Source organism: Syngnathus scovelli, chromosome 2 (genome assembly GCF_024217435.2).
Source record: "Syngnathus scovelli strain Florida chromosome 2, RoL_Ssco_1.2, whole genome shotgun sequence".
Lineage (NCBI taxonomy): Eukaryota > Metazoa > Chordata > Actinopteri > Syngnathiformes > Syngnathidae > Syngnathus > Syngnathus scovelli.
This window is the reverse complement of record NC_090848.1, coordinates 5266736-5288611: the sequence shown is the minus strand read 5'-3', so window position 1 is coordinate 5288611 and position 21876 is coordinate 5266736. Positions and strand designations below refer to the sequence as shown.

Here is a 21876-nt window from a genome sequence, read left to right as displayed (position 1 = left end):
GTGATTGTTAATAATGGTAACATGCTTTAACACTTGCCACTATCTAAGTGATTATATAATAATAACAATAGCTACAGTATATAGTCGTGTGCTGGATGTTGATGGTAGAGAGAATTAAAAGTTAGATGATTCAAAAAGATGGGGCCTTAACAGAAACGCAAGCTACCACACAATGGAATTCATCATAATTACATTAATTACTTTTATGCCTACTAGATCTGACCCATGAAAGACTGTAGATGCCGCCATCTAAAAGCCTGACTTACTTGCCTTACTGCGTCCTTCATATGTGCTTGTGAAAAAGGGTTCTTTAAAATATGCTACAAGGGTCACTGTTTCTTTGTTGTTGCTCTATTGAAAGTGTGGGAGGGCCAAGGACAGACGGATAAATGAGAGAGACACAAATTACTCTCAAAAATGGAGTTTATGAAACCAAATTATTATCAGATGGCCTTTCTTATTAATTTACTCATTTTTGGTTTTGTCTGTTTTTTTACCAGAATGGTTGCTACATTTTCAAGTAAAGATTTTTTCAGGAATATTATTATCAGAGGCGTAGTGGCAATTGAGAGCTGGTCCTTTGTTTCCTCTCTTATTTTTCAAAATAGACCTTAATTCCTATTTGAATAGCAATACACACAGTTGTCTTTTAACAAAACAATTACAATACACGACGACTTATAGTGTAGCCTGCACACACGAGTGGCTGAGTGCTTCCAACTATAGTAGTACTATATACAATATTGTTTCAACTCTCTTCACACTGTTAAAACCAGGAAATTTGCTTGTGCCAATCAGATGACAGCAATGTCACGGCCCTTCTTGGCCTATGTTCTAGGGCCAGGTTGCAAGACGTCTTAGGAATGGTTCCATCGACACCGCTTGACCTCCAAAAAATGTAATGGAACCACGACTACACAGCCTGAAACCCAGATTCAAAACTCACACTTCAGAACCGTCAGGCAGGCATGCTGTGTTGCAAAGCTTTTAATTACAGCAAAATATTTAGTTATAATTCGGATTTAACAAAAAGTGTGTGCGTGTGTGTGTGTGTGTGTGTGTGCTTGCGTGCGTGTGTGTGTGTGTGTGTGCGCGGCACGCATCAGGCCTGCAGAATTAAGTGAGCTCCAACTGACCCAAAGATATTGGGCACAGCTCTTAATTTGCTTCATAATTTAAAGTTTTGCTGACCTACATAAGTTCTGTTATTGCTATTAGTGCGAAAATACTACACAAGTTTGTTGTTGTTTTCACATCATATTTTTGGGTTCCAGCTGTGTATTATTAATGAATAAGGCTCAGACTTGACAGCGCAACAAACGCTTGTCTTTGATTGTGTGTGCGTGTGCGAGAGCATTTACACATTCAGCTTTAATGCAGAACTGAAACCAGTGTAGAGTTTATTTGTAACATCAGCAAGGAGAGAATTTTTCCAGAAGTTGTACAATGTAAACATAATGTTAACAATTACATAATTGCAAAATGGTCTCAAAGTTAGTCATGTGCTCCAATTACATATTTTTGTGGGATGCACGTAACAGGACCAAATATTAACAATTGCTATTCCTTGACTCCGTTATCAATGCCAACGAAAATGCAATAAAAAAACCACAAGAATAATGATCAGCAATGGTGTAAAAATGTAAGTGGAACTGGTGGTGGCATTTTGTCCACATATTAGAAGGGACAAGCATGATGTATTGTGTAGCCTTCTCTGTAATTGAATTGGGGCAGGAAACCGGGTGGTAATCAGAGTACAGCAGGTTGTCTATTGTCGTTTGACAATCATTTTCTTAAATTACTTTGCTCAACGCCTGTGTCTGTGTGGCCTGTGCTTCTATCTGCAGAGATTTTGCGGCGTCTCAGTATTGAGCACATTGCATCTCTCATTTTAAGGGATTGTTTATTGATGGAGGGGGGTGGTTTCGGCCAGTTTTGGCCCCTGTGCCTCCGGGTAATGGTGAAACACAGCGCTTGTTATTTTTCTCCTTCAAAGTGTGCAGTCACTGCATTGCCAAAGTGTCCAACGGTCAACATAGCGTAAACAAAAGAATGGGAGGAAAAGTAATTGGTCTGAGCTTTGATGATGCTGACATTAAGTATTTAGAAAAACATAAAAAACACGAAAAACCTTTATTGTGCATCTTTTCATTCATAATTGCAGAGCAATGTGTAAGGTAATGGCAGTGAATTATAGTTGTTTTTTTGAAAATAGGAGGATTGTGCTGGGGCATAAGATGCTATGCACCGACCGCAGTGGGGTTCATGAGGTACTGTATTTCTAAGATAGCTTTACATAGCCCAAAAAGTCATTTTTTTAGATTTGTGCTGCAATCTTCATATGTCCTAAATGACACTTTTCATACTCAGGTGCCTGTCGGTTTTTATATTATTTTGCATATTGTTTTTAAACATGCCTCAATCAAGAGTACAAACAAAAGAAAGAACCTCACCATTTAACATCTGCTGAATAATTGGGAATTGTATGGGTTATCTTCAGTGCTATCTTCTATGTGCACTTTTGAGGACATTGCTGTCCATAGAGAGGTGCTGCTCCAATCATTTCATCATTGAATTGTTCGTCCTTTCTTTGAACAATCAGCACCACCTCACATTTTTTCTTTGCCAGAATTGAATAGCTCACAGATAACGAGCAGACGCAAGTTACTGAATGACAATCGGGTTGGGAGCAAGTGCGGCTCAGACGGCTTGGGGACAGAAAGGAAATGAGGCCCTGGTAGTTAACAGTGTGGGAAAAATGAAGCCAAAAAGAGGTCAGAGTTGACTTCTGTGAGCAGACGCCCATCAGGCTGCTGGCTGCCGGTATTGTTGAATATTGTTATCATCTTATCATCTCTCTGGCGGCTCTTCATCCATCTGCAACGGCGCTATTTTCCACCCAACTCTCATTTTGTGAGGGCGCTGGAGCATAACGCCCAAATAATGTGATAGTGTCTGTAGTGGACCAGCGAGGGTCTGAGTCACCAACTTAAAACGCCCACGCGGCTATGATACAGTGCAGCAGAACAGGCAAGAGGGTTGGCAGAGTGGCTTGCATGGTTCCCCCCATGGGTCTTTTGGAACTGTGTGGGTGAGACCATCTATGCGCTTGGTCATGTCTGCAATGCAGCACTTGTTGTTGTTTATATGGTGGGTTTCATCGCCTCCCAAGGCGCTCTGCTAGATGAGAGGATTACTGGCATTGTGGGAACGCGAGTAGATGATTTTCTGATTATGCAGCACCCTCTCTGGAGAAGAAACCACAATAGGATGAGTTAACATTTGTTTATCCGATACTATGTTGTGCAGTACAAGTAAAACTGACACTAGCTAGGAGAAAACATATTGAGTGGTAGATGTTTTGGTTTTTCTCTAAATCACGCATGGTTGGCTGCGGGTTTAGGGCAGTTGTAGGAAATGCCGGTGCTATGCGTGAGTGTTATCCCAGCAAGCAAGTGTTAACCGCGCCAAGAGAGGTGAAAATTTGACTGACTTCCGCCTTCGGTCTCAGTATGGGGGCTCTCTGGAGAGGCTTCCTGGTCTAATGTTCCCTGTAAACCCCTAACCCTTTCTTGCATGTTCACATGCGACAGTTAGATTAATTACCTCATTGCTTTTCATTCTTCACACGGCCACCAGAAACAGAAATATAATTCATTCCATCTGCAGGCGAGCGAGAGCAAGATTTCACGATGCAATGATCAGTATCTATGTAGATGGCAGAAGATACAGGAAACGTGTTATCATTTATTTGATGAACCAAAATCAGAACAGCTGCAAGTCAACACTAGTTACACTGACTGCAGAGCAGCATCAGAACTTTTAATACATTTGATAAGAGCAGATACAAGAATATAGTCCTGTATCTGTGCATTTTGTATTGCATATCAAGTCATTACACAAAGAGCATTCTCAGATAAGAACTGAATTTGGAGAAGAGACTGAGGAACCTGTTGCCATGCAGCACAGATTGCCATGGTGATTTACTCCAATTAAACTACTGCGAGGCTTGGTAACACTGCAAAATTAGAGTCAAAAGCACTTTATATTCTAATCTTTATGGGAAAATTGTTCCATGAGATTCTGCACTTACATAAACAGCTATATCAACCTGCCATAACATTATGTTTTTAGTAATGTTTATAACAATAGTAAGAGCTAATGTGACATGCCGGCTCTTACATCTTGCCGCCAAATTGTTTCCGAAAATGTAAGCAAAGTTTATTAAGCAACTAAAGCAAACACTACTAAATATTCTAACCAATGAGTTCAATAAGATAAATGCACAGCAATTAGCAGGAAGGGAAAAGATTAGACAAAGCTGGGGCTTACTGCTACAGCGGGATTTCAAAAAGGCAAAAGTCTGCAACTAAACACTCATTCTTCTGTCATCATTCCATCGTCCTCACTCATAAAACAATTGTTCCTCTGCCCACTTTCGTTGTCGTCAAAAAGGGCTTCCAGGACTGCATCCTCAGTCTGGGGGTAATTTTTTTTTATTTTATTTTTTTTATTTTATCATTTTTACCTGGTTTTGTAAAGTTTATTTTTGGGGTCTCATGTGACACTCCTAATTTTGAGTTGGGGCCCTATGGGTCATTATGATTACAATGATTATTTGAAATTCAATGTCATAATCTTAATCGTTCCTCTCTCTGTTCTTGTCTTGCAGTGGAAGGATGCACGGATTGGTCCGTGGACTATCTGAAATACAAGGTGCTCCTAGGTGAACCTGTTCGGATTAAGTGTGCTTTATTCTATGGATATATACGTGCCAACTACACACATGCTCAGAGCTCAGGACTCAGTCTCATGTGGTACAAAAGTGCTGGACATGGCGATTTTGAGGAGCCCATCAGTTTTGATGGCACACGAATGAGCAAGGAGGAGGATGCAATATGGTTTCGACCAGCCGAGCTAGACGACGTGGGATACTATTCCTGTGTATTAAGGTACAGCCTGTATTCTCACACCTATATAAATGCAACTCGGGTATAAATGTACGGTACACAAGTTTCCTAATTTCTAATAAGTGGTATTGTGAAAGTTTGGGATATTAGCATTCAACGTCATGTGCACCTTCACTGCGGTACTGGCCATGAATAGACACAGGCAGTCTTGATCCACTTCTCTATTCACTAACATTGGCAGCATTTTGAGATCAATGCACATGGTGCGCACTGGTTAGCATGTTCGCCTCACAGTTGGGAGGGTGCGGGTTTGATTCCACCTCTAGTGAGTGAGTGTTTGTGCATGCTTAAAATGTGATCTTTTGGGGAAAAAGAAGAATTCCTGCGAAAACAATATGCATTTCGCAGCGGTTTCTGCTCGGGCCCTAAAAAAAGAAAACAACACTGTGGCAGCAACAAGTGAAGATTCTTTTGGATATTTAAATCCTCTAAGCTGATTTCTCTCGACTCTATGATTGCAACACTTTGTTGTATGATGCAATCATTGGTACATCATAAGTCGACAACAAATGGCCGCCCCCTGATGGAAAAAAAAAAAAAGAGTGGATTTTGCTGCTGCTTGCTGTTCCACAAATGCAATATTAATCAGAATACCATGTTTAGACTCATGGGGGTGCATATATATTATTGTAAAGACATTTTTTGCAATGACTTCCACTTTATATTGAAATTTTCACTTTGTTGACATAAACAGAGTAATGTGGAGGGCACACACATGATATTGATGTGTCTTGTGTGTCTTCACATGTTGCATTTCCTGTTGTGTCACTGCCATGCTTATACTTATTGGTGACTTGCAATCAATGCATGGATGTTGTGGCTTGTCTTCTTTGTAGGCATTAGATCACTTTGTCCAACTTCGAAACAAAGTGCGCATGTACATTTTCATGCACACTTCTTGTCGCATTTTGTGTTTGCTCAGATGCATTTAATCAAGGGCTTATCATACACTATCATGTGCATGCACAACATGCCGGTTCTGTGCTCTCACAAGACCAGCTGCAACTGACAGGAACTTCACAAGCCTCCAACACACAGCATTTACACACAGCATGCACACTTGAAATTCTGAGCATGCATGCTTGTCTCCTTTCCTCTTTTGCACTCACACCTTCCCACATACACATGCGCACACTTACTATATGCACTTATGCACAAACACACATGCACACTCACACACGGATCCGTTGCCACGTTACAAGAGAGCGCTCATGTCATGTATAGTAAAAGAACGCAGAGCAGATGAGCAGTGCAGTATGTCAAATTGAGGTCAGCACTCAGCTGTTTCAGATGTTATACCCTGAGGAACATTGTCATATGCGAAGCAGAGGCACACACACACACACATGGACACGTTTACGCACGCAGACATACATACACACACGCACACACATATGCTGTTTATTGTAACTATGCTACAAAAGTGACAATTATATTATTAGCATCAGAAAACTTTGCTGTGCATCAGGATGCCCCTTCCAGAATGTATTCATTAACAATATTCATTAACCATCGTGAAAACATTAGAGCCATCGAAACACATTCGTTTAGCCTTCGTGGAGAATTCGTTGATAACTTTTTTTTTGTATTGAGATTAAATTAAGGAGAAAATACAATAAATATACAGTTTAGAGTGTGATTTTTTTCTTTTTTAGAATTTTTTAAACTCAACCCTTACATTCCTGTTTTTTGTGTGTGACCCTGTCTGATTTAAGTGCTTGCTGAGCCTGCAGAAGTAATTGTATCGTAAAATGTTGGGTAATATTCAAATCTCCAGAAACTCGGTTTTTGAACGGTGTATCAGGTGACCGGGCAAATCATCACAAGGTGGCGCAAACTCTATGAAAAAAACAGCTCACGCCCAAAGTCAGCTGGGATAGGCTTCAGTGCACGTGCCACCTTAATGAGGATAAGCAGTATAGGAAATGGATGGATGGTTTCATGCTAAAGAAACATCTGTGGCTATTTCCTTGCTGAAAGAGAAGTCATGCCACAGAAGCAGGTTCATTTACTGACCTAAATCCAATAAAGACTTTTTGAATGACTTTTCAAATCTTCTTGCTAAAATAATGCTGATAAAGGAGGGTTTTAATATTCGTGTGTGCTCTCCTGAAAAATCAGCGGACAAAGATTTTTAAAGTCTTATCGACTCCTTTAATTTTGTGCAGTTTTTGACTGGCCTTATACATGAACAAGGATGTACTTTAGATGTGGTTGCGGTGTGTCAACTTTGAAAGTCTTGGACACCCATTTGATTAACGATTTCTTTTTATGTCTCCTTTTCCTGTGCTGCTGTTAAATCTGCCGCAGAAGTCAAATTTTTAACCCTCTCACTCCTGTTGTTTCTCTGATGCCTTTGATGAGAAGTCAGCTCATGGTTCCACTCATTCTGCCCTACTAAACTGAAACTGGTGGCTCCATTAAAAACTGTGTGGTCAAAAAGACGAACCCGACCCCGATTTTACTGACAGAACTTTCACAGCTAAACAGAATTGCTGCAGAGCTGAAAGTGGAAAAAAGATAAGCTTCAGGTCTCTTACCTAATCGTGAAAGACTGCTGGCGCTACAACCAGTGTACTGTTGAGGAGGCCAAAATAGAATATTAGTTCAAACTAATTGAGTTTAACCATCACAGCAACAATATGCACATAAACCCCATCAACCCATTTACAAACAATCTTCCCTTGCAATAGGTTTTAAGAGCATGTAGTTTGCATCACTTTGCAGTAATGGTTGATTTCAAGTGCTCAACAAATAAAAATGAGAAACCTTTACCCATCGCGTTTGTAAAGCATGTTGTTGGCAAAAATGTGTTTAAAGTATTTCTTTGTTCAAATAATGCAACTATTTAATTTTTGTGGCTTCAAAATGAATTGTGGTTCCAAGATGCTCCTAAAGATCCGTATGCTTCAATTAAAGCAGTGACAATATTAACAATTGTATTCAAATCAAAGAATGCATAACAAGCATTCTTGATGTACAGACAGGTACACACAACTGTTTCCACAAGATTAGATGAGCAAAGAGCGGGCGACCTCCTGGTAGGCAGATAATGTTCAACCTTCGACTCTTCACTTTTGCTGGCCTTTTGCTGCTCTCCTTCACCTATTAAATGGCTTCCCTGCATGTCTCACAATGTCTGCGCTGTCACCTGTGGAGAACTGGGCTAGATGAGTATAACGCGGTGAGATTGCATCTGTGTGCACTGCATCTCTCCTTGCTCATGCACTGAAATTCCCAATGTGGACAGTATTAATATGCACAGGCAGGGGAAGTAGGTAATCTCTCATGGAAATGACAGTCAGAATGAGCCTTCGGGAACACTCAGTCATTAAATTCCAACCATGATCTGTCAATTGATCAGGCCCTACACCAATAAGAAACATAGAACTGAGAAGAAACGCGGATGTGCAGCCAAAAGACGTTCTATGTGTTTGTGCTGCTTTGCAGGATCCCTCAGCTGGGTCTTGAATGCATTGGCCTCACAAAATATCACAGTGGCAACAATATGAAGTGTGGGAAACACAGAGGGTATGACTGTGGTAACGCATGAAGTTCGGGAAACCCTGAGGGTCTATTTTCATGTCAAGTGAAACTATGTGGGTGGCAATGTGGAGCACTTTTTTAAGCGTCTGCCTCACAGTTTCGATTCTGCCTACCATGCATGTCTTTGGATTGTAGAAGAAAAGCAGAATACCAGGTGGAAACCCATGCAGGCAGGGATTGAACCCTGCACTTCTGAACTGTAAGAAGGAAATGCCACCGTGCTGCCCTGTATCAATATTTACCTAGTATGTATGTATTATATACATACATGGTGAATATAACCAGAGTCATGCCCACGTTCTGTGTCTTTCACGGTTGTTGGTGTTTTGAGTGTTTTTCTACACAAACGGTTGCAAACTCTCGGGTAGCTGGAGCCAAAAACTTCTGATTCTCTATTTTGTAGGTTTCTATCAAGAGCACGATGGACACAAAATTGCATTGTGGCAAACAAAATACCTAAGGAATCTAATTGTAGACTTTTACGTATTGACCATGCAAAATTCCCGAAAGCGCATTATTTAGAAAGTCTTGGAAGGGGGAAAAAAATTAAAGTCATGCAATCAAGTGTATTGGAAAATTGCGGTAGGGAAATACGTACTAAGATAGTGATGATGTGTTTGCATTTAAGCAGTAACATCAATGATCTGGGTGAAAATTAATAGACTATAATTCACCATCTCGTAGTTGTTTTGGACTCCAACTGAAACGCTTTCTGACAGGGGACTCTGCAAGACAATCACAATATATTTGGGTCTGCCATGTCAGACTGGTATCTTCCCCCACCATCGAATTCAACACGCTACCTGGGAGTGATTGATTGACAGCTCCATCCTTCGTTTCATTCAAGTGTCCAAGACATACAGCCACAAGTCCAATGACAAACCCACAAAGTCAACCATCAAACTGTGGCCAAGTGCACGTAAAGGAAACTCCTATGTTTGAACATGGTATTTGTTATGGACAATTCATGGCGAGAAGAGAAATCTAATTCCAGAACTCTGCTTGGGGTCTCGTTGGCAGATTGAAATGAAGACTGTCAAATTACTGCTGCCAATTCAAATTCATGCGGTTCTTGAATCAAGCCTTCATATCTGGCCTTTGTTTCCTTTGTTTTGTTTGCAACGGGCCCTGAGCAATGACTTCTTCGGAGAAAAAGAATAGCACAGTGAACTTGTGTGCTCTCTTACTTTCAGTGTGGCTGCCTTAAAATGAGACTGCTACGTTGTCCATCCATCAATTTTCTGAACCGCTTAGTCCCCACGGGGGTCGCGGGCGTGCTGGAGCCTATCCCAGCCGTCATCGGGCAGTAGGCGGGGGACACCCTGAACCGGTTGCCAGCCAATCGCAGGGCACGCAGAGACAAACAACCATTCGCACTCGCACTCACACCTAGGGACAATTTGGAGTGATCAATTGGCCTACCATGCATGTTTTTGGGACTGCTACGTTGTGTATGCTATATTATTTTTATAAAGTCATTAAAAGCACTGTACTCCATATAATTTAATAATAAATACAATTACAAAATACAGTTTGAATTGTGTATCCTTACAGCACATTTTAGTGTGCTTTCACTAAACTTGCAAAGTATCGAATCCCGAGTCCTCTACTTGCCCTACACAGTCACTGTCAGCCTAGCAACTATCACGATTGATGTATGTAGGATGTGATCTAACGTTGCCATGACATTGGATATCTCCTACAGTGTGACACATTTGACGGGCGCACTCACCTGCCGCGGTATTGTCTAGCTTGTTATCATCGTATCTCCAGCACATGCCACATAGGCCTCCAAGAACACTGAGTGCTTGGGGCACAGGGTGCAGTTGAGCCTGGCGTTGAATTGTCTCAATTGGCTTCCTGATATGACACTGAGTAACTCATCCAAATATTACCTGGCTCAAAAGGCACCAAGATGGATGTGAAATGTGCGAAAGACAATGAAGGACAAAATGCTGGCCCGTTCCTTTGCCCATTCATGCAGAGCAGATGACACCTAATTGCCCCTCCTCATCCAAAAAGGAAGCCCGGAGACCCATGGGATCCTATTTGTACACTAGACCATCTGCTGAAAGTATGTCTGGAATAATCTCCACATCATGTTAGATTTGCACATGGCCACCATGCAAAAACACAATTACCAAGTGTTGGGCTCTGACTACTTCCAAGATTTTTTTGCCATCACTGTCGACCAGTGTCTGCTAATCCGCCAAGCAGCTAATGCCACACAATTATGTAAGGATTTGCCATGTTTGTAATTGTTTTTGGTTCAGCTCAATTTCTGCAACGAGCTTTGAGAGTTTACCAATGAGATTTTGCTAAACACTGTCAATTTGTTTTGTTTTTGAACCATGAGGGATTTGCTGCAAGTCAGCTTGCTTTATTGCTTATTAGCAGGTTTAGGCAAAGACGAAAGGGGCTTCAATTGATCCATTGATCAGTAGGGATTCACATTTGTCTTTGGTCCCTCCCTTGACACAGCAACTATAGTATTGAGTTGATTCAGAGATTCTGTTGAGTTACTCAAGCAACAGATGCAATGTTGAAATCACTGTTTTCTTAACTTTACCATCCATTTACCCTGCAAATGTTTAGCATTTTTCTCAATGAAGGCCTAAGATCATGATTGCTTAAACATATAAACATTTCTTATATGAGTTACTGAAAATTGAAATTCTCACTATTTGCGCTGAAAAATAATTTGTTATAATTCATTTTTCAGGAACTCCACCTACTGCATGAAGGTGTCCATGTCTCTCACGGTGGCAGAAAATGACACAGACCTCTGTTACAACTCCAAGATGAGGTTTTTTGAGAAGGCAGAGCTAAGTAAAAGCAAAGACATTACCTGCACAGGCATCGAAGATTATATCCAGCCAGGAGCGGAGCCCCAGATTGTCTGGTACAAGGTAGAATAAAGTCTTTCTCTTCAATTCACTGTAATTTTCTAAGGGAAGCCTCCCGTCTATACAAAAACATATAGAATGCAACCTGCACAAAAGAATCACTGTTGGAGGTGGGGGGCTGCGTGAAATATGGTTCGATCCCCCATGTGCCAGGCCAGATAATTAACTTTGGGGTATTTTATCTATATTATTCCAGGTAAAAGAATTTTTGAAGACTTTTTCAGGTTTATAAAAAAAAAAAAAAAAAAATGCTTTAGTTTTGCAAGGCCTCCGGGATGTCCTGGGTTACCTTACATAAAAAAGACAACAGTGTTGAAAAAAATCGATAAATGAATCCATTGGGGAATTGAATAGACTGCTTAGTTCCCCATTAAAGGAAAGATACTGAATTAAGCATTATCACAGTTGAAAAAAGCTCCCAGGTGTCTTAATAACATGTTTGTTAATGCTTTTGTCAAAATTCCCCAAGAATAAAGATTTTCAACAATTTTAACACAAGGTCAAAATGATTCATTATACAAAATGAGCCATTGCTCACCCCGCCCTCTCATGAATGGTGTGATGCGAAGGAAGCCCTCAGCTACCATGGCGACAAGAGGATCAGCTATTGTGGATGGCAACGTGGTGAGACCTAAATGAGGGTCTAAAAACAAGAATATTCAAGGTTTTTAATACCTTGTGAATAATTTGTGGATCCATTGTACTGCTTGAGCTCAAGTGCAAAGGAATGAGAAAAGTTATTTTGTATATTAATTTACACCGTTACGACACTACTAACACTAAAGAATAAAACCTTTCTTTCTGCTTTGTAATTCAGCTAAAATTATTTCAACCACGACTCGGCCTCTTTTTTTCTCACTCTTTGCTTGTGTCATGCTCGCACCTTGCATAATGCCACTTATGCATAGTCAATTACCAACGATTCGATGAGATCTAACACTTTATTTTTGTTTTTCACCCAAGCTAACCGGTAACATTTCTTTTGACACTCACAAACTAATTGAGGACAACCTGACAATTGTCACAGCCTGGAACGGCACTTTGAACACGATGCCACGCTGCTCTATCTGCAGCGACTGTACTGTCGATGGATTGGCCAGATGTCCCCACACCTTTTCTTATACCACGTCCAACAAATGAGCCACAATAGGCAGCCACATCACTTGTTCAGCTTCCCAGTGAATGTGATTAAAGTAGAGGATAATGGCTGAGGGTGTTCAAGCCTCCAGTTATTGGCTGTTCTTTTTATGTCTGAAGTCCAAAGCCAAAGTCCCACAGTGCCCCACATTTTCTTTTGCTTCTGGTGTTTCAGTGGCCCCAAATTGTAGGGTGCTAAAAGTACAAAAAGTTTTGGTAAAAGTACATTAAATTGCTTGATTATTGATTACAATCAAGTTAAATTAATTAAATTCAAAAGTGAGTCATCATCCTCAAAATGTCTTCCGTCTGCTTTCAACATAGGAGTGTGTGCCTAAACAATGGAGACAAACAATTGAGAGGAGGAGGGACACCCTCTCCATCAAGGAAGTTCAAGAAGATGACTTTGGGAATTACACCTGTGAATTACAGTTTGGAAACTTTGTAGTGCGGAGGACCACTGAACTGTCTGTCACGGGTAAGGAAAAGTTCAAATTCAGTGTTATCTTTATTCAGGTGGGTGGTACCTCTTAAAAGCAACTTGTCTTTTAATGTTCATCTGGAAGAATCATTACTTGTAATTGACTTGAGGGATAACAGCCAAGATGCACAAAAAGGAAAACACAGTTCTGATGTTAACATTTTATCCACTTTAATGGTTTAGTGTCAGAATTTTATTTGTTTGTTTGTGTGTTTGTTTTCTTGTTTGTTTGACCAAGCTTTTAGCATAATGAATCATTTGAAGTTAACAGTACAAGAACAAATCCAATTTATAACTTGTATTTGTGGTGAAAAAATGCAGGGCTTTTTAATTTGCATACAAGCATCCGGATGAAATTGCCCTGACACGGGCCGAACAAAAGGGTAAGGAGATTTTAGATGGATCAGTGGCTACCGTCAATTTTCTGGCACAGGCTGAAGTAAGTGCTGGCTGTTAGCTGCTATCAGATAGAACTTTATATCCTTGTAAAGTGACAAAGGCAAGACTGCAGTAAGGGCAAAGCAAAGTCTTAAATCACCCATTAATTCCACCCTTAATGTCTATATTGTATCTGCTGTTGAGACACTCAGAAGCAGGGTGTAAGACAGATTGATTGATACGGTGTGCTTTTTTCCCCACAGTGTTCTTTTTGTAAGATGCAATCATAACAGGAAGTTAAAAAAATTACTGAAGGCAAAAAAATGTATTATTACAACTAAGCCTTGATTTTATGCGCCTCAATTCTTTACAACTTTCTAACTTTTTTTGTCATTATTGTGACCAAGATACAAATTTTTGGAACTTAAACACATCAGCAGTTGCAGCACAACATAACACATTAGTCTCCTGTTATACTGATTTTTTTTTTTGTCGCCTTACATGAAGGGGGACATACTGTGATCCTAATGAAATTGTGGGAAACGTTCCCCCCACCCATCCCCAGTGCCATCTCCGCCTATGTTTACACGCATGTAAAAGTTTAAAGCCTTCAGTCAACCTAATGTTGTATTTTGTCCCAGTTCTTTCTCTTTGATGCTCACTATGCTAATAGTAATTACCAGGAGGCCGCCTTCTCAGATTAACTATTTAACGTATGCCAGAAAGATTGAAACACAGCTGTGGAGCCTGCTCTGCAAGATTGCGAAAGAAAGTCTTAACCCCCACCTCCAGGATTCCTATCCTTATACTCTTGGCTGCCCACCTACAAGGGGGCAACTTTGCCTAGCCTGTGTGATAATGTGTGGCCTTGCAGTCTTACCTGAAACCAACTCATATGTATGTGCAAAAGAGTGTCATAGAGAAGGGAAAGCCAGTGAAAGCAAGACAAGGGTCACAGTAACATAACGGCGTAGGTCAAGCTACTTAGCTAATCTCGTATGTCAAAGAGGCCTATTCTCGCACTAACGTGTATTTTGCAAGTGTACCCATATTTCCTGGTAGTTACAAAAGCAGTCCCACGCTCACCCTATTTATATGTTTTGACGGTTTCGGCAGCACAATTAAATTGTTTTTGTTTTGTTTTCTATTGTGTAGAACAGTGGCTGCTTAATAACGAATGACATGAAACTCTCGGAGCTTTGATTCTTGTGAATAAACACTTTTTCTCATGCACTGCCATTCTACATTAAACCATAAATTTCCATTCGGGCCAGAGAAGAAAACTTGAGAATAGAGGAAGTATTGAATAGATAAACTTTTTAAATTGAATTTCTAAGATTGTTTTTGCTCAGACGTGACCTTTCAGTCATCCAGAATAAGCACATATACAATTTTAAGCTGTGTTTTCATCAACCTCCCACTGATAATTCCAATCACCAACAAATCCACTTTCCTTCATCAACAGCTGGCAGGCCATCTCAAAGCAGCTCAATTGGACAAAAGGTCATATTCCAAAAAAATATAATGAAAGCCAATAAAACACCAGGGAAACTCCACACCGACTGATGGAAAGTGTTTGATGTTGTGGTTGTTTTTAAAAGAAATTCTAAATTATATCCTTTTATGTAAAGAGCACAGTTTGATATTTTTGAGCAGGATAAAGTGGAAGTGATGAACTTGATATACAAGGATCATCAACTTTAGTGTGTCACTGCATTTATTGAGCCTTTAACTTGCTTTTTTATATGTTGAGCCATACTTTGTAGTATGAGCATATACCCTAAATAGCCATAAAGTGGGACGGTGACAAGAATCGTGGAAATACATTGTGCTTTGCATAAAATGCAGCTGCGTTTTTCTTTGCACTAACTGATGCACCGTCACCCTGAGGCTCTTCATCTGCCTTAAAGTCGAGATCTGATAAACTGCACAAAGAATATTGTAAACAATTGGACATCTATATAAAGTGTATGCTAGAAGCTATGGTGCTGCCTAACCATAGCAAGGACAGAAAATAAATAAATAGTTATAATAGTTCAAACTGCTTATATATGAACCAGCTATTATGTCTTCTGTCCACTATCTATTAAATTTTGTGCAAAATTAAGTTTTTCTCTTTTTTTGTTTTGTGAAATATATCAAGGAGCAAAACAAAATGCAGGAGATACAAAACGGGTGCAAAAAAAATCCAGCTGTTACTTATATCACATATACCTATAATGCCAAGTATGTGCACACTGATTCTCTATTGTTATCAATTTTAATGGCTTCGATTCTTTAGTGCTAAGTATATTTTGGAATACCAAGACAATGCCTTTAAACCCTTTTACTGTCAATTTACCACACAGTAGAGTGATTTGTCACTGTGGAGCACAGTGTAGCCATTATTAATTCACTTTGAAGTCAGCTATTTTAATACCTGATATCGCTTGTGAAACAAAGACTTCGGAAAAAAAACATTCTTTGTAAGTGGAAAATTATCACCTTTTCACACAGCTCCTGAAATTAATGCTGCATTCATATGTCAAAGTGAATTATTTTAATTCCTTAGGTTAATTCCTTTAATGGTATTAAAAGTCTACTCATAGCCTGGTTTATATTTCACTTGTCAGCCCTTTTTGGTTTCTCCCATGTTCCTGTTGATTCATTAGCATATGAGGGAGGTTGGAACAAAAATTCATCTTAATTGACAAGATAATTAACGTGCCTAGAAAGGAGATGACCGAGTGAGATGATTCATGAAGTGATAATTTACAGGAATTTAATCTCCACAGTGCAATCAGCAGGTTTTATTCATTTATTTTTTTGTTTACTATTAGTGAGAAGAGTCAAGAACAAAAGTAAAGAAATCTTTTTTTTTTTTTTGCATGAATTCCACTGCTGTTGGCATTTCAAATGTGTTTCCAGTAAAAAAAATATTTGAATGCACAATTACAATCCACAAAGCTTCTGGGAGAATGTCCTGTTGCGTCTGGCGCAAAATATCTTGAAATCTCAAGACGACCGAGGCATTTGGAAGTGAAATAGGCTGCCCAGTGTCAACAGGTTGATTTGTTTTAAAATAAATTTTGTCTGACTGCATTAAGAAAAAACAATGTGAATTGTTGTAATTATTTATCTCATGTTATCAATATTAATTTCTATGGATCACTTGTGTCTGTTTGAATTTATATTACTGACCATTGTAGTTCTTTCTTTCTTTAATATGAAGAAGGTTCGCCACAATTTTGCCTGTGTAAGTGTTGACGTCCATATTTTCACACCCTTCGAGGGACGCCATCTCAGTGGGAGCTATCTGCCTTAATTAAGGTTGTCGTTCAAGCATCTCGTTTCTTTGGTAACAGGCTTTTTTTAACCACCTGGCTGCTCCATAGCAACTTTGATCAAACATCTTGGTTGTCATCTCCCCTGTTGTTAGGGTGTTAATTTGCTCTTTTGGACCTTGGACTTGTGTGGCTATTTCTAACTTGTATTCAACTTTGAAAATTCTAACATTATTTTGTGCATATCATCAATCGATATTAACCATTCCTAAGTGGGGCTCCCATATACATAAATAAAGTGGGAAATCTATTATCATTCACAGTGATCACTTATCATACACCCAATACATAAAGTATGCATATGAAATTGTAGATTTGCATACTGCTATCAAGCCAAATCTTGTTGGCACTCCAGCATGCAGGAGATAATAATGTTGTTGACACATTTTTTTCTCGAGGGCTCAGAAAAGGCACTAAATAAAGCGAACATGAGACTCCCACTCTGAGCAATTCAGACAGGTTTCCATTTGATGCCACCAAAAATAAACATCATACCGGTGGTACGGTTGCTTCAAGAAAAGGGTGAAGCAAGAGAGGAAAAAAGCATCATGCAGCATGTGCACATCATTAGTTCCACAACTTTTGTTTAAATGCAGGATGCAATTTCCCTGTGGATTTATAACTTTTTTGTAACTTTTTGGGAAGTTGTAAGGGAATGAGCTTAACATAAAGTAGTTTCTGTTACCATAGCTACTCCTGGCAGATCCAAACCACATGAACGTGCTGATAAGGAAAAGTTCCAACAAATAGTTTGGCTAGGCCAGTGTAGCACAAGGTTAGATGACTTGGGTCGGTGATGTGGTGGTTGGGGGGATTATGGACACTAATGCTGTTTGGCAAACATCAACCTTGAATACCTGGAATACTTTGATAGTCTTGAGCGTTAATTTTATCCTGCATAGATTTAAGACACTCTGATGGAGCAAAGCAGCCCCAGAAGAGTCGCCTCCATGTTTCACAGTAGGGACAGTGTTGCCATCTTGGTAGTCTTGGTAGAGCTGATGTGCCTTGCTGAAAAGTCCCAGTTTTGTCTTCGCTGTCATTTGGACATTCTCCCAAAAGCTGTGTGACTAGTCAAGATGCAGTTCGGTTCTTGATTTATTTTTAAGAATGGTCTTGGTTGCATCCCATGAAGTGGACTTTGGCTCAAGCAACGGCAGATGGTGTGATCTGACACTGGTGTCCCTTGACCTTGGAGTTCACCTTTGATTTCTTTGGGGGTTGTTCTGGTTCTCTTTTTTAACATTCATATTATCTGTTACTTGATTTTGTCTTCTGCGGTCACTCAACAGGGAGGTTGGCATCAATCCGGTGGATCTTGAATTTCTGAAAATGTGCAATTGCAATCACAGGAACATCAGGCTGCTTGAAAATGGTCATGTAGGTTTTACCTTGAACATGCTTTTCTACAATTTTATCTCTATTATACTGAGGCAATTCTGTCCTTCGCTTTGTGTAGTCCATCTTTTGTGTGTTAACACATCCTGCCAAACAACACATAAGTGGTCCTTTAAATAGTTCTGAAGAGCAAGGGCGAGCTGAGCCATCGAAGTGCAGTTGTAGCAACAGCAGTTCTTTATAAGATGAAGCTGCCCAGTGGATATCAAAGCTCTGCTAACCCCACACACATCTTACCCGGAGGACACAAACAAGCCACGCCTTAGAGATTCCCAAGTTAAACAACAAATGACAGGAGCTTTCTCCACTCTGCAATTAAGATAGGGAACAGCATTGCCCCTGCAGTTGTTGAAGACATTACACAAAATGGTATCCACACTTTTGAGAGGAGGCTCAACAAACACCTCCTCAGTATGTGAATGTAATCCTCAAGCTCAAGGACATTTTGTCATCAAAACATTCTGTTTACATGCTCCAGTCTGAGTAGCTGCAGATCACTGATAGGTACTTTGAATTGTATTCCGAAAACCCGTACCTCCTTAAGCTTTATATCTGCTTTGTAGCTGCTTCTTGAAGTTATTTTTTTCAAACAATACTCCAACTACAATTCAAAAGCTGGTTAATTTTCTCAAGATGGTTTATTATTATTATTAATATTATTATTAACAAAGATGTTCCAATATTTTGTCCGTGTGTGTATGTAGACAGAGTTGATGTTTCATGGAATGCAAAAACAATACACAACCATCTAACATTAAAATTAGACATTTAAAAGCATTTACAAAATAAAATAGTCACCTTTGCAGCAAGCCTCTGTCACACATTCATACTTGCCAGATATCAATCAGTTAGCATACTGTGCTTACAAACGCTTCTCTTGCATGTTCTACATCTGGGTCATGTAATTAAGATGAAGTGTAGCATAATTAATGCCTTTGCTTGGCTAATTAGCACTCACTTAGGGCTGTAGTATTCAAGTTGAGGGAATTGATGCTAAATTGGTGTTAATGTAATTCCAGACTAAAGCAGTAATGAGTGAGTGAGTGGATGGATGGATGGATGGATGGATGGATGGATGGATGGATGGATGGATGGATGGATGGATGGATGGATGGATGGATGGATGGATGGATGGATGGATGGATGGATGGATGGATGGATGGATGGATGGATGGATGGATGGATGGATGGATGGATGGATGGATGGATGGATGGATGGGTTTGGATGGGTTTGGATGGGTTTGGATGGGTGGGTGGGTTGGGCGGACGGACGGACGGACAGACAGACAGATGGACGGACGAGTGGTGGGGAAGTATATGGCTGTCTTTGTTGTATATGCACACAAGTTTACATAGCACCCTCGGTCTGGGTGATTGCTTACCGGCACAGTAGTGCTGCCCCATGGCTTATTGATGTCATGGTAATTGATTGTACTGCTTGTTGGCAATACTGTGATTTTTTTTAATGGCCATACAGCTGGCTTATGCTGAAATTGATTGCAGGGCGGAGGTCGCCCTGCCAGATCTTTTTCTCTCCACCACAGAGACTTTAGAATCGGATCAGCTTTTTTTTTTTTTTTTATTCTAATGTGGAAAGTTCATTTTCTTTCTACACACAGTACTCATTGGCTAGCTCCTCTGATAAGTACTGATACGTGCCTGTGGTATCACTGCCATACTTTTCCACATGCGGGTTGGATTTTGGCTGCTGTGCGGAGTTTGCTAATCTCCCCGTGCCAGCGCGGGTTTCCTCCAGGTACTCCGATCTCTTCCCACATTCTAAAGACATGCATGGCAGGCTGATTTAACACTCCAAATTGCCCGTAGGTTTGAGTGTGAGTGCGAATGGTTGTTCATCTATGTGTGCCCTCCGATTGGTTGGCCATCAGCTCAGGGGTACTCTGCCTTTCGCCCGATGTCAGCTGTGATATGCTCCAGCACATCCGCGATCCTCGTGAGGATAAGTGGTACAGAAAATGGATGAATGGACTATGTACATTACCATTTACAAAGAGTAGACTAGACACATAAGATGCGTTTGAAAATTCATTCTGACACGCATGCACTACTTTGTGAGTGGGTGTGTCCAAATAGGCAGAGTGCAATCCACTCCCATTAACTTCCCAACACAGCCAGTGCTAACGCATAATTGCCCCGTGTGTGCTCTGGCACTCCATTTTTTGTGGACTGTGACAGAACGGCAAGTTTGAGAAGTGCTCTGAGATTTTGATAATCATGTGATCGCCTTGTCTGGAATCGTAATTTTGATCCATAAATGATCATTCGTTCAGATCCTAGATGGGAATGATACTTCTTAAGGAAAAACCTTAAAAATGTATTACAGACAGAAGCGTCCTCCTTCCAGGATAACCCAACTGCAATGGATGCCAAGCCAGCAACATGTCTCACTCCTACGTATCTATGCAATGATATTTAAATTAGGATTTAGGGCTGAATAAATAAAATTGACTTGACTTAAATGGCATAAGTCAATAGAATGTATTAGTTTGCTCATGATTTGAGATGTGAATACATTTTTGTACAGAAATTTATAGTTTTTCATCTTGACTCTAGTGTGTGTTTGTGGTTGATTCAGCTAATTTAATAATTTTTTCCCCCAAAAGTGTGGTGAAGCCAGCTTGGAAGAATAACGCATCTTATGTGTGAAATCCTCAATGCACGAATAATGTTTGTTCTATGAAAGGCCCTCAGAGTCAAAGCTCAGGAACATTTCTTTGGAAGTCCTCATTGTTGTTGCTTACAGTTATGGCCAAGATTTTTTTTTTCCATAGAAATAGTACTCCAACTTGTGGGAGCTTGTACTCACACAAGTAATTAAATACAAGTTTACAACTTTACTGCAGAGCCTATCTGACCAAAGTGTGCCAGTTGAAGGACTTCAGAGATGCTCTGTGTACTGTTTTTAGCCCGCAGCGCAGGCTAAATCGAAAGTAGTCTGCGAGATGTGTGATCTACCAAGCCAAGCAGAGATAGAAGTTGTCCTTGGGAAGCTAACATAAACGAGATCATCTTTGGAGCTGGAGGAAGCAACTTGTAAAATCTTAATTAAAAGATTGTATCACACATAGTTTTGCATGTGGAAAATATGGAAATAATGGACTTAAAAGACAAGTTTTCACAGTTGGAGCAGAGAAATAATTTACCATGCAGAGAGTAGGCGGAATGAGAGAACTGCCAGGAGAGAATCTGCATTTTTAAAAAATCCACAGAGATGATCGCCTCAATACAGCAACTGCACAAACTTTTTCAGTGCACCCTGTCTCTTTACTGTCCTCATTATGGCAAAAACAAATTAACACAATCAAAACAAATCACAACACATGCTGAGTTTGCCAAATATGCCTAATGGCGACTTCCCCTCACATCCTCTTAAAGAGTTCCAGCAAGCAGAATGAGGGCAATGTTTCACCTCTGTAGTTGTTTTGTTATTTTGATGCATTTGTAAATTGATTTTTTAAAGCCTCAAAAGACACCAAAGATAAAACAAATTGGCGATTGGATGACATGATGCTGGTTGGTACAGCCCTGCATATCATCACATGAAATCAGAAATACATAATTGGATTCTAAGTGCTTTGGGCTTCTTAGATCCCACGTGTGTGTCACAGCACACAGTTATCATAACAAGACTAAGTACGACATCACAGGTTGTTATTCCTTTTTTCTTCGGGACTGCAATTTTCATCTTTTGCTGGAAATGAGACATAGATTTAGAC

General features: G+C 40.0%; 1 protein-coding gene across 1 annotated transcript in view; it reads left to right on the top strand.

Annotated features, from left to right (window-relative positions):
- Nucleotides 1–21876, top strand: part of LOC125987752 (interleukin-1 receptor accessory protein-like 1) — a 98116-nt gene that overhangs the window by 31899 nt on the left and 44341 nt on the right. The window contains exons 4-6 of the mRNA XM_049752176.2: nt 4673–4952; nt 11239–11425; nt 12884–13037. Of these exons, the coding sequence (XP_049608133.1) occupies nt 4673–4952; nt 11239–11425; nt 12884–13037 (621 nt within the window). The remainder of the gene's footprint in view (nt 1–4672; nt 4953–11238; nt 11426–12883; nt 13038–21876) is intronic.